We start from the raw sequence: 10,611 nt of genomic DNA on the forward strand, positions 1-10,611 counted from the left end.
CCTCGAGGGCGAGCACTTGCTCTCGCTTCTGAGATAATGCTTTCTGGCCCAACAATGAATGCAATGTCCGTTTCGACCGTTATGGGCCGAAGATGGAAGGTCGCCTGCCGGGATTATTGCTTATGTTGCTGCTCTTGATTTGTTTGTCTGCATGTTTATGTGCACGTCACCGTTGTAGGTTTATAATCGCCAGCTGCGAATTCCATCAGTTTCCTGCAAAACCAAGGGATAGGATGATACATACCTTATTGCCAAACCCAAATGCTAACTTCTTCCCGTCAGTGTCCCAGTTTAGCGAGCAATCCAGCGCGTCCTCCATGTTTCCATTGCGTCCATTGACAACAGGAGCTTCCCCTTCCCCGGACTCGGTGTTGTCAGCGCTCGGGGACTTCCACGTAGCCATGGCAGTACCTCCACGCTGAGCATTCCATATTGATAAAGAGTCCTTGCTGGCGGCGGCCAGAGCGTATCCATCGGGCGAGAAACAGCTAGAAAGGATTGGTAACGACTGACCGAGTGACAAACGGTGTATGCAGTTGAACTTCTGATTTTGTAAATCTATGTGCCACAGCTTTACTGTATCATCTGTTGATGATGAGGCAAGAATCAACGGCTGATCTGGCTGCTCGGACGGTTCGGGTTTCAATTGAATGGCGGTGATATGGCCATCGTGGACGTCTTTCAAGTGCATGTCGTGAGTTGGAATCCAAAACGAGGCATTAGAGGAGGATGCTGCAACTGCCACAGACAATGAACCGGCGCTTGCACAGCGAATGAAAGTCCAAGGGTGCTCGGGGTCGCCAGAAGAATATGTCTTGGAGAGGTGAATACTCGATTTGACGTCACATTGGAAAACCGATATGCCTCCGCACGCGAAAACCTGGCTGGTCCCAAGCCAGCTAACATCGAGAATAGAGTCGTCAACTATCTGAGGAGTAGGGAACACTTCCGGCCGTAATGAGTCGTCCCAGAGGACAAGTTCTGACATTTTGCTGTCGGAGGCGACGACAATCAATTGTGAACCACTATCTGCCCATTTCAAGCCTGAAATCATTCGGGGAACTTCTGGCAAGAGATCCACAGCGTTCCCATTCACATCGTACATGGTAATAGAGCCTCGCATGTCATTATAAGTAGCGACGGCCAATTTCTGGCCAAAGGGGTCCCAGGCTACCGCAGAGACCCATACATTGTCCCCTTTGTTTTCAACGAGCGTTTCGTGCACCGGTGATGAGGTCGAAGACAGCTTATACAGACTGCAAAAGGTAACACCAGCTGCCACAACTACAGTAGGGTCGTGCGGCCGCCAGATTGTGGTTGTCACGTGATCATCACCAGCCACATCGATAATGGCGGTGTTGGGGCTGAGATCAGCAGCCTTGGCGGGGGTGATCTGAACGCCAACGCTGTGTCCGGTGGTCAGGGTAAAAATCGGCGCCGCGGTTGGTTCCTGGTCCTGCGAAGCCGGCGGAATTCCCATGTCCACATCCCCGTCGCCGTCCACCATGGCGGTTTTTCCCACTGATGGTGATTTTGTAATATCTGGTTTGCTCTCATTCGGAACGCCGTTCGTGGATTCGATCTCCATGGGGACCTCTTCTCCATTGGCTTCCGCGCGATCGCCTTTGCGGGAAGCCTTGACGTTCTGCGGAGCGGCAACATCAGCGGTCGAATGACCGTTGGTCAAGACCCCATCCTGCGCAATCTTGCCTGTCGGTGAGGCTGGCGGTTGGTCTGCGCTAACGCTTGTCTCGTCTGGACCTTGTAGCGCGTCCGGATCAAAGGGTTTCGGGCCAAAGAAATAGTTCGATGGCTCCAAGGGGACAGGATTGCCCTCCTATTAGAAATTAGACAAGGTCTTTGAGAAGTGACAAGAATAGAAAAATAGAAATAATCAATCAACGTGCCTTGTCGAGCGACTGCTCAAGTTCGTGGTACTGCAGACCCTTTTGGACGAGCGAGACGAGCGCATGAGTGCGGATATAAGGAGCAAAAGGTAGAGTCTGCGGATCACGATTCCAAGCGCGCTGGAGTGTCACAGCAGCCTCGCCATGGCCTGCGAGAAGGGTTAGATAACCGCCGAATAAAATACAGGCACGAGTCCGGGCTGGAAAATGAGGGGTACAGGAGAAAAAGAAAGGTTCCACGAACCTGATTCTTGAAGGTACCTAAGCAGCAGTCAGTATCAATCACAATCAAGCATAAAACGCGGAGACGCATTTCAACTTCGGAACAACGTACCTCCATATCAAGTAATTGACGTGGTGTGATGTGAGAGCCGGGTGTGCCATTGCTTGTTACATATGACAGCTATGAAGGGGGATAGTGGAAGAGCATCCCAGAAGGGATAGTTGGACAGGCAACGCAGGCGCAATTATGCGACAAATCGGTCTGAGAACGATTGACCTAATTGGAAAAAACTGCCAGTCGAAGTGCGCAGGATGAAACCAGGAGACAGTAAAGAAGTGATCGGGAAAAAGAAAAGGAGCTGGACGGATAGGAATAGCTGGAATGACAATTTAAGATGAAGAAATATGAAGTGAAGGAGAAGCGCGGCAAGTCTGGGGATAGCCGATAGATGCTGGGCTAGCTCAGGACTAAGCAAAGTGGGGAGGATAAGAGACAGGTGATCAAAGAGAGGGCCAAGCAGCCTTAGACATGCTCTGCACTTCGAAAGGCAAAGAGCTGAAAGAGAAGCTGGACAAGGAGATTATGGATCGAGAATAATTTCGACACGGCACAGCAACCAACGTGTGTCAAATCAGACCCGCTGCAGAAGGCCGGATACGGAGAGAGTGCAGTGGGAGTTTGAGCCTGAGCAGTTGAAGAGTACGGAGTCGTGGACTGAGAGAGGATGGGAAATGGAACGGTTGGGGATGGAATCACGGGACGAAGAATGAGCGCAGGGAGCCAGACCCAGGCGGGATTGATTCTCGAATGTCTAGCACTCCAGGGAACTCCAGGCGGCTCTGAGACTGAGCTTTTTTGGACATGAAATGATCTTGAAAGCTGAGGCCCGGCTGGGCTAGAAAAGTGGACACTGGACTGGCGCTCTCCTTGTGGCGTCTGGCCCACGGTTGGCCTGCAGCCAGAGATCGGCAAAGTGCACTAGCCAGAGGGCGTTAATGTCACTTTTTTTATGGTCATGACTTCTTGAGGCCGCTCAACTGATACGGGGATAGAGGATATATAACCCGGTCATCAGTCAGTTTTTGTACTGCACTGTAGCTGAGTATCTGCGTTGGTCCCAGGTCCTATACCTCACAGTTCAGAGGAGTCCTGTTCTTATGTGATAGTAAATCAGCCCAACGATGGGATGAAACTGCCCGCTCACGTGCCAAGCCAGAGGCTTGGCTGAACACGCGCCGTATAATGACTAAGCAAAATATATGTATTTCATAACTCGGTATACCGAAGAAGAGCCCAAACAACGAACCGAGGCGCTGGCTGTTAGATTAATTAACTGTTAGGAAGAATAAGACGCAGTAATTCTGACTTGATCCGGTTCTTTCGTACAATCTGAAAGGATTCATCACGCGCAAATCAGATCAGTTGCGGAAAGTCGTCTCCAAACCGCGACCTGTCCGCTCCCACAGCCAGCCTCCGCCTCCTTTGCCGCATTCGACGACATTTCAGGCCCGGCTCCCAACAGCCTGCGGTCTGCGTTCGCGAGCAGTCGCAGCCGCAAAGATGGCGCTCAGAATCAACATTCCTCCAGCGACCCGTGTCTGTCTCATCAGTCTCATCACTCTCTCGTTCCTGTACAACATTGCTCGATGGCGCCAGCTCGACACAACCCCGGGCACTCCTGCCGTCTCTCCGGCGGTCCCCTACCTGACCCTCGTCCCTTCACAGTTCATTTTCTACCCGTGGACGCTCCTTACGGCAACATTTGTCGAGCAGAATATTTTCACCGTTCTGCTGAACCTGGCGACGCTTTTCTATGGCGGGAAGTACCTGGAGCGCGCATGGGGTTCGCGGGAGTTCACCAAGTTCATTGTCACCATCGCGCTTGTACCGAACGTTGTGATCGTGCCATGCTATCTTTTTTGGGCTGCAATCAGTGGTGGTTCGGGCTCAGGTTCGGGTGCGGGTTCGACTCCGCATAGCGGGTACGCCTTGTTCTCGTCTTCGTCCTCGTCCTCTGATGAGGCATGTACAACTGCATGCACATTTCCTGCTGACTCGGCTCTGTCCAGTGTGACACAAATCTGCGGCGGCATCTCGATTCAAGCTTCCTTCCTCGTCGCTTTCAAGCAGCTCGTTCCAGAACACACGGTGACTATTTTCAAAGGCCTGGTCAAAATGCGAGTGAAACACTTCCCGGCTGTCTTTCTGCTCCTGAATACCCTCAGCGGAATTATCGTAGGAACCCGTGTGGCGGCTACACTGGCATGGTTCGGTCTAATAACAAGCTGGACTTATCTCCGCTTTTACAAACGGCAGCCCGACCTCACTGGCACGTCTACCGACGGCGTCGGAATCAAGGGCGACGCAAGCGAGACATTTGCGTTCAAGTGCCTCTTCCCCGACAAAATCCAGCCACCAATCGGCTTGGTCTCTGACACTATCTACTCGTTCCTTGTCTCGCTGAAAATATGCACCCCCTTCTCAGCGGAAGAAATAGCCTCGGGGAATCAGCAGGCTCTCGCACGAGGAGAAGCCGGTCTCCCCAGCCTCCTCAGTAACCGCAGTGGCCGAAGCATGGCCAAGCGCGAGGAAGCCGAGCGGCGCCGAGCCGTCGCCCTCAAGGCTTTGGACCAAAGACTCCAGGCTGCCGTTGCGGCACGCGCCCATCCCGGCACGAGCGCTTCTAGCCCGAATCAGCCGCCAACCCAAACAGCTACGCCGTCGGTTCCGGGGCAGACGATGCTAGGTGAAACCAGCTATACACCTGACCATGCGTAACAGAGTACGTATCAACAGTGTGCATTGATTTCTGGAGTTTGGTTATATGGCATTCATTGGGATATGAGAGAAGCTGCGGTGAAGTGGAGTGGCTATGCCTCGTACGAGTAGCCTGTTGGTTGACTGGTCTTATTCGCTTTCGATGACCATGATATATGTGTGCGAATTTATCATTACCCATGCATCTTGTATGTAGCTATATACCGTTCTTCCGTTTACATTCGAGTTGCGCTTTCTGCTTACCACATATATGACTGGTACTCTCTTAGTGACTTCTCGTCATTTATAAGTCTGACTACATTCATACCCACTTACACGAAGGGAGAAGAAAAAGCAAGTGGAAGCAGCGGAGCTCATCTCACATTCCTTTACCGGATTCTGTCAGCATATGCAGTAAAGCCTCAGACCCCAATTGGCAATACGCCGGAAAAAAACATAATAAGAGGTAATCAATAAAGTACGACAGTAGGTATTTGGTTTGTTAGGTTTTAGTAGTCCACATCTGACGCCAAAAGAAAAGATACAGAGCAAACAAAGTATCCTCCCGTTGACCAACAAACCCCGTAATGTCTATGCATCCCGAACCCCAGTACCAGCGCAATTCAGAATAAATACAAACCCGAGCGAAAAGGAACGACATGACAGAGACGGATAGGCAGAAGATGCAGCACCTAGCCCGCTCGCTCGCCAAACTGCCTCGCCCAATCCTCATACGCGCGCAGACCCTCTTTACTAACACTGGGTCTGATAGAAAGGAGACTAGCTTCAAAGTCAGCGAAGCATATAGGGCGAATTTGATCCATTGGTGTGTGGAGGAGAGCCTCGCCGAGGTTACGGAGAGGCCCCATGGCGGCGTCTTTAGCGAGAGCAGTGATGTCGGAGCCTGAGAAGCCTGTCCATCAACGCCTGGTTAGTCTTTTCTTTCTGTTTTATAGGAGACGACAAAACTGATACATACCTTCTGTAACATGAACGAGAACCTCAATATCCTCGTCACTAAGGTCATGTACTTGATGGCTCAGTAATCTGCGCAGTTGCTGTTCCCGAACATGATGCTCCGGAAGAGGTATGTACTGGCGGCGGACAAAGCGGCGGCGCGCGGCTTCGTCAATATCCCACGGCATGTTCGTGGCTGCTAGAACGAGAACACGGCTGGCGTCACCCGACTTTACTGGTTGCTCGCGCCCAGCTGCGGCACGCTGGAGGTCAGACCATTGAATGAGAAATTCGGTTTTTGATCGGCGCGACGCCTCATTCTCCGTCCCTGACGAACGCGATGAAAGGAGCGAGTCAATTTCGTCAACGAAGATTATGGAGGGTGCTAATGACTTTGCCAGGCCGAACAAAGCTCGCACAAGCTTTTCACTCTCGCCATGCCATTTTGATGTGAGCGTCGATGCTGATACAGAGAAAAATGTTGACTTGGACTCCGTCGCAACTGCCCGTGCAAGCATCGTCTTTCCAGTTCCTGGAGGTCCGAAGAGTAACATACCTCGAGCTGGTTCACGGAGCCCGGAGAAGAGGTCTGGTCGGAGGAATGGGTATACCACGGCTTCTTTCAATGCCTTTTTTGCGCCCTCTAACCCGGCAATATCGTCCCAATGGACTTCGTCTCCGCGAACAACGATATCATTAAGGACCTGGCGCGCGGCGTTCACGTCTACACCTTTTGGTAGCTTCTTCAAAATTTCCATGAATGAGTCGTCCTCGACGTCTTCGTCCACATCTTCTGCATCGACTGCATCTGCATCTTCAGCCGACTTACGTCCTTGCGAATCCAGGTCACTGAAAGGTGGTGTAATGGGGCGCTTGGTCTCGGGATTTGGTTTTCGTCGCACAGGGCTTCCTGCGATATTTATTTTATCTAAACCACGGACTATATCTCGATCTGGGTCCCGTACAGTATCTCGTGGCTGTGGGGTTGTGTTTCCGGAACTTGAATAAGTCCCAGATGACAATGATTGTGGCGCTTTTAATGTTATGGGTTTGGGTTTGACGGCTGGCTTCGAAGGGGGCCTTGTCGGAGGGTCACTGACCATTTTCGAAGGTGATTGTCGAGGTCGACTGCCAGAGGTTGGTCGGTGTTCCGTAGAATCACGGTGCCTTAGTTTCGGAGCCTTGGGTGTTGAGGATGGGCTCTCCTTCACCGGGGACCTTCTCCGGAGCTGGGCATCTCCAGAATGGGCGCGAGGAATTCCTCGAATCGAGTCGGAGTACTTCTGCTCGGACATTTTAGGACGGACGGATGCCAACGCGGCATCGCTGCTCGCTTTATCAGAATGATAAAGACTTCTTGGCGAAGGTAGGTCATTTCGCGGGTCATCAAAATCTTTCCTTGTGTTTGAGTCATTCGAGATACTCTGCCGCGAGGACGCCACTGCAGCACCGCTCACAGTCTTCTCAGAAGAAGGAGTGCGCGAGATAGAGCCCCAGGCGAGACCCGCCGCCTGGGAGGCTGCAACCGGACGCAAATCTTTCCGACGCGAAGTATCCTTCTTCTTTCTCTTGAGAGTTGGATCGCGTAAAGTGGACGGCATGGACGGCATCTTCCGGCGATCGGGACTAGGAGTGCGGGAAGTAGACCTAGTAGAGGTTTGCGACGTCGTCCTGGCGGTCGTGGGGCGGTTCGGAGACGATGGCTGATCAGATGCAACGGCGGCGGCTACGGTAGAACCAGGCAAAGGCCGTGTGGGAATGGCAGGAGGTTTCGACAGGTCGGTATATCCCACAGCTGGAACAGTCCCATCCCCTATCCAACCTGGATTAGGGTTGGTGTTATATCGCGGCCGCAGCGTCGGCGGGGACCTCAACTTCCTCAAACTCGACGGGTCCCTGCCCTTGTCTTTATCTTTATCCTTATCCTGTTCTTTTCTGCTCTCGCGAAGCGCGTCTAGGAGGTCAACCCGCTCACGACATTGAAGTTCTAGTTGACGAATGGATTCTTGCAGAGCCCGTTCGGTTTCAGTACTCGGGGTGTAACTCGCGGGGAGCCGGTAGGCGTTGTGGTAGTAAATAGTTTCCAAGGCGGATCGCCAAGATCTCAAGGCTTCATCTTCATTATTCTGAGAGAGCCACTACGTCAGTAAATGACCGTCAGGAGCGGGGCTGAGATCACAGACCTGACCCTCGAAGTAGACAGCCGTCGAGCACATCAAATAACAGTCGTCATAGGTCTTTTGCAGCGACGACACTGGCTTAGGGCGCATCATTCGCAGAATGGGTTATGGAAATTAAGTCACGGAGAAAGAAATAATGCAGGGCCAGCCAGCGACACCGCCATGCGTGAGAAGACGGGGAAGAAGGAGCGAATTGAGAGAGCGAGGAAACGCAAATGGCTGCAGGTAAAATGGAGACGATTGAGAAGAGTGTGTGAAATTCGGAACTTGGATCTGAATCATGGATGGACTTGGAGGGTCCATCCCAGAGTTCAGTTGGTCGGACGACGAAGACGGCGAATCGGCACTTTTTTCCCTCGTGACGTCGTTACTGGAGCTGATTAAGCAACCATGGATAGAGCGAGACAGTGTCAGCTATTTATACGTTTAACAGTGGGCCAGGAAGTAGTTCATATTCCTCCTGTATAATGATTATCTGGATATATCGTCCAGCCAGTCCGCCTCCCGGGTGACCGGTCACCGCCATCTCGTATGTCTATCAGTACATGATTCACAATCCAAAACAAACAGATGCGCAAATAAATAGGAATAGATGAAATGGAAAGAGAAATGAATTTTCCCGAGCATTTCCTCCCTGTGTCCCAACGCCAAAAAAGTCAAGTACCGGGTACATCGCGCCAGAGCTGGCACCGATCCAAGATCAAAGGAAAGAGGCGACAAAGAGGTCAAGCCCACATCGCAGTCAACAAGCGCACCACAACGGATGTAATCAAACGGATGTAATCAAGCCACTAGTCGTTCGCAATGCCTCGCCCGGGAATAGAACATCGAGTATACACATGGTGAGAAAGGAAGATCAGCGTCGAAACTATGCTGGCATGTCACTCCTCGCACTAATCATGGGGGTTCCTGTTGTTCGCATTCATACTTTTCTCCAAGTGCATTCAAGTCGGTCGGATTTGTTTTGTTTCGTATTTACGGATGTTGGGAGTGTTGGTTAGTCGAGGGGTTCACCGCAGAATTAGTCGGAGCATATGCATAGCGTATTCGTGCGATCGGGCCTGAACACTTTGGCCCGGCCTAGTTGTCCACCTGGCGCTTGAAATAAGCCTTGGCCATTTCGTACGAAGTCCAGCAAATGGCAGTGCTGGGCATCGTGGAGATGATCCGGGGGCGAGCACCGCGCAAGAATCCTCTCCAACCGAATTGGCGCTTGATGACGGTCGCGGCGCCGAATAGTCCCTTGACCGCGCGAATCTCCTCATTCTGCGCGAGGCCACGGGTCTGCAGTAGAGTCTTCACCACGTCAAGCGGCGTAGTGATACCAGCCGCAACAGCACCAGCAAGACCACCAGCAATGCAATGCGTGAAGGGATCGTAATCCCCAGACGGGTTCATAACCTTGGAGATGGATTCGTAGGCGACAAACTGAGTAGCTGTAAAGGGAACCGTCATGCAGAGGGTCGTGGGATAGGAGACGTAGAAAGCATGGAAACCTTCAGTCTTGTAGACAGACTTGGCGCACTGGAAGATGGTTTTGTGTATGGAGCCGTGTACCTGCATTCGTTGTTTGATTACTGCTTATGTGAGAAAAAGCTCTCTTTTTAATAGTCGCACGCGTTGTCAAAACTCACCATCGAAAGGGTTCATCAGGGCATCGCTAGCAATTGTCGCCGCCGCACCACTCATTGCTTGAAATAGTCAGCATTTTCTCCGTAAAGTTGTAAGTTACAGTCTTACCGGCCGCCAATGGATGGTGTCCATCATCCACATTACCACCAGCCATCTCCTTAACAACCTCATATGTACCGAAATAGACAGCATGCGCGGGGCCTAAAAAGTAGAGCCCAAAAGTTAGCCCGTAGGATGCGCCAATCGTATCGACCTTGGCCTCGTCTGCTTACCAGCACCGACAATCACGCTCGATACGCCCTTCCACAGTGTCCGCCACCCTTCAATTCGGTAAATTGTGGAAACCGCATGCGTCAACCCTGTATAGAGACCTCCGGTGGTGGGATGCAAGACTTGCATGCGAGTCTGTTGTCGGAGAAGTCAATGATTAGCCATCCGCACGCCGCACAAGTAACAAGAATGCGTAATAAGGCCAATTGGTCTACCTTCAGCAAGTCCACCGGGTACATGACCGCATGCTCCTATGCCAAATGTCAGCAATCCCATCACAACGCCAGGTATAATTTCAATTGCCAGGCAACATACTGCAATTCCAGCGAAAGCGCCAGCTAGCATATTCCGACCGAGGCCATAGTTTGAGGGAAGGGCTTCGTAGCTATCAACATGTCGCAGTTAGCGTCTGCCCTGCCAGTCCAGATTTCCGCGGAGAGCAGGGAAAAAACGAGTGTCAGCTGAACAGGTAGAATCCAAACGCGAGATCCATGAATCTTCCAAGCAGACCGCTCGGAATATTCGGGACGCCCTTCGGAGATAAAGAGAAACCCAGAGATGAAAAAGCAAGCTCCGCATAACTTACTCATATTCTTGCCCCGGTACTTGTTCGGGAGCCGCCATCGAGCTAGCAGAGCTCTAGCAGCCGTGGCCGCAAGAGGAGCGAAGAGGAAAGGAGGGGGAA

At 51.9% G+C, this 10,611-nt stretch overlaps 4 protein-coding genes across 4 annotated transcripts, besides 1 other annotated feature; 1 reads left to right on the forward strand and 3 right to left on the reverse strand.

Moving 5' to 3' along the window:
- Positions 1–10,611: part of a sequence feature (contig 1.61 483..865047(-1)) that runs on past both edges of the window.
- ANIA_03693 (SIF2 family protein) lies at positions 181–2,291 on the reverse strand (the record flags this gene model as incomplete). The annotated part of the gene is made up of 5 exons (XM_656205.1): positions 181–213; positions 245–1,837; positions 1,956–2,056; positions 2,152–2,168; positions 2,242–2,291. 5 exons carry the CDS (start codon positions 2,289–2,291, stop codon positions 181–183), a joined length of 1,794 nt encoding a protein of 597 aa, XP_661297.1.
- On the forward strand, positions 3,628–4,908 carry ANIA_03692 (rhomboid family protein; the record flags this gene model as incomplete). Its single annotated transcript, XM_656204.2, has 1 exon — positions 3,628–4,908. Exon 1 carries the CDS (start codon positions 3,691–3,693, stop codon positions 4,906–4,908), a length of 1,218 nt encoding a protein of 405 aa, XP_661296.1. The 5' UTR covers positions 3,628–3,690.
- On the reverse strand, positions 5,580–8,114 carry ANIA_03691 (putative AAA family ATPase; the record flags this gene model as incomplete). The annotated part of the gene is made up of 3 exons (XM_050611453.1): positions 5,580–5,800; positions 5,867–7,970; positions 8,028–8,114. The coding sequence occupies 3 exons, from the start codon at positions 8,112–8,114 to the stop codon at positions 5,580–5,582; spliced, it is 2,412 nt and encodes an 803-aa protein (XP_050467482.1).
- mrsA (putative mitochondrial carrier protein) lies at positions 9,105–10,550 on the reverse strand (the record flags this gene model as incomplete). The annotated part of the gene is made up of 9 exons (XM_050611454.1): positions 9,105–9,548; positions 9,582–9,601; positions 9,659–9,715; positions 9,765–9,857; positions 9,929–10,061; positions 10,098–10,177; positions 10,242–10,311; positions 10,437–10,458; positions 10,513–10,550. 9 exons carry the CDS (start codon positions 10,548–10,550, stop codon positions 9,105–9,107), a joined length of 957 nt encoding a protein of 318 aa, XP_050467483.1.

This window comes from Aspergillus nidulans, chromosome II (genome assembly GCF_000011425.1).
Source record: "Aspergillus nidulans FGSC A4 chromosome II".
Classification (NCBI taxonomy): Eukaryota; Fungi; Ascomycota; class Eurotiomycetes; order Eurotiales; family Aspergillaceae; genus Aspergillus; species Aspergillus nidulans.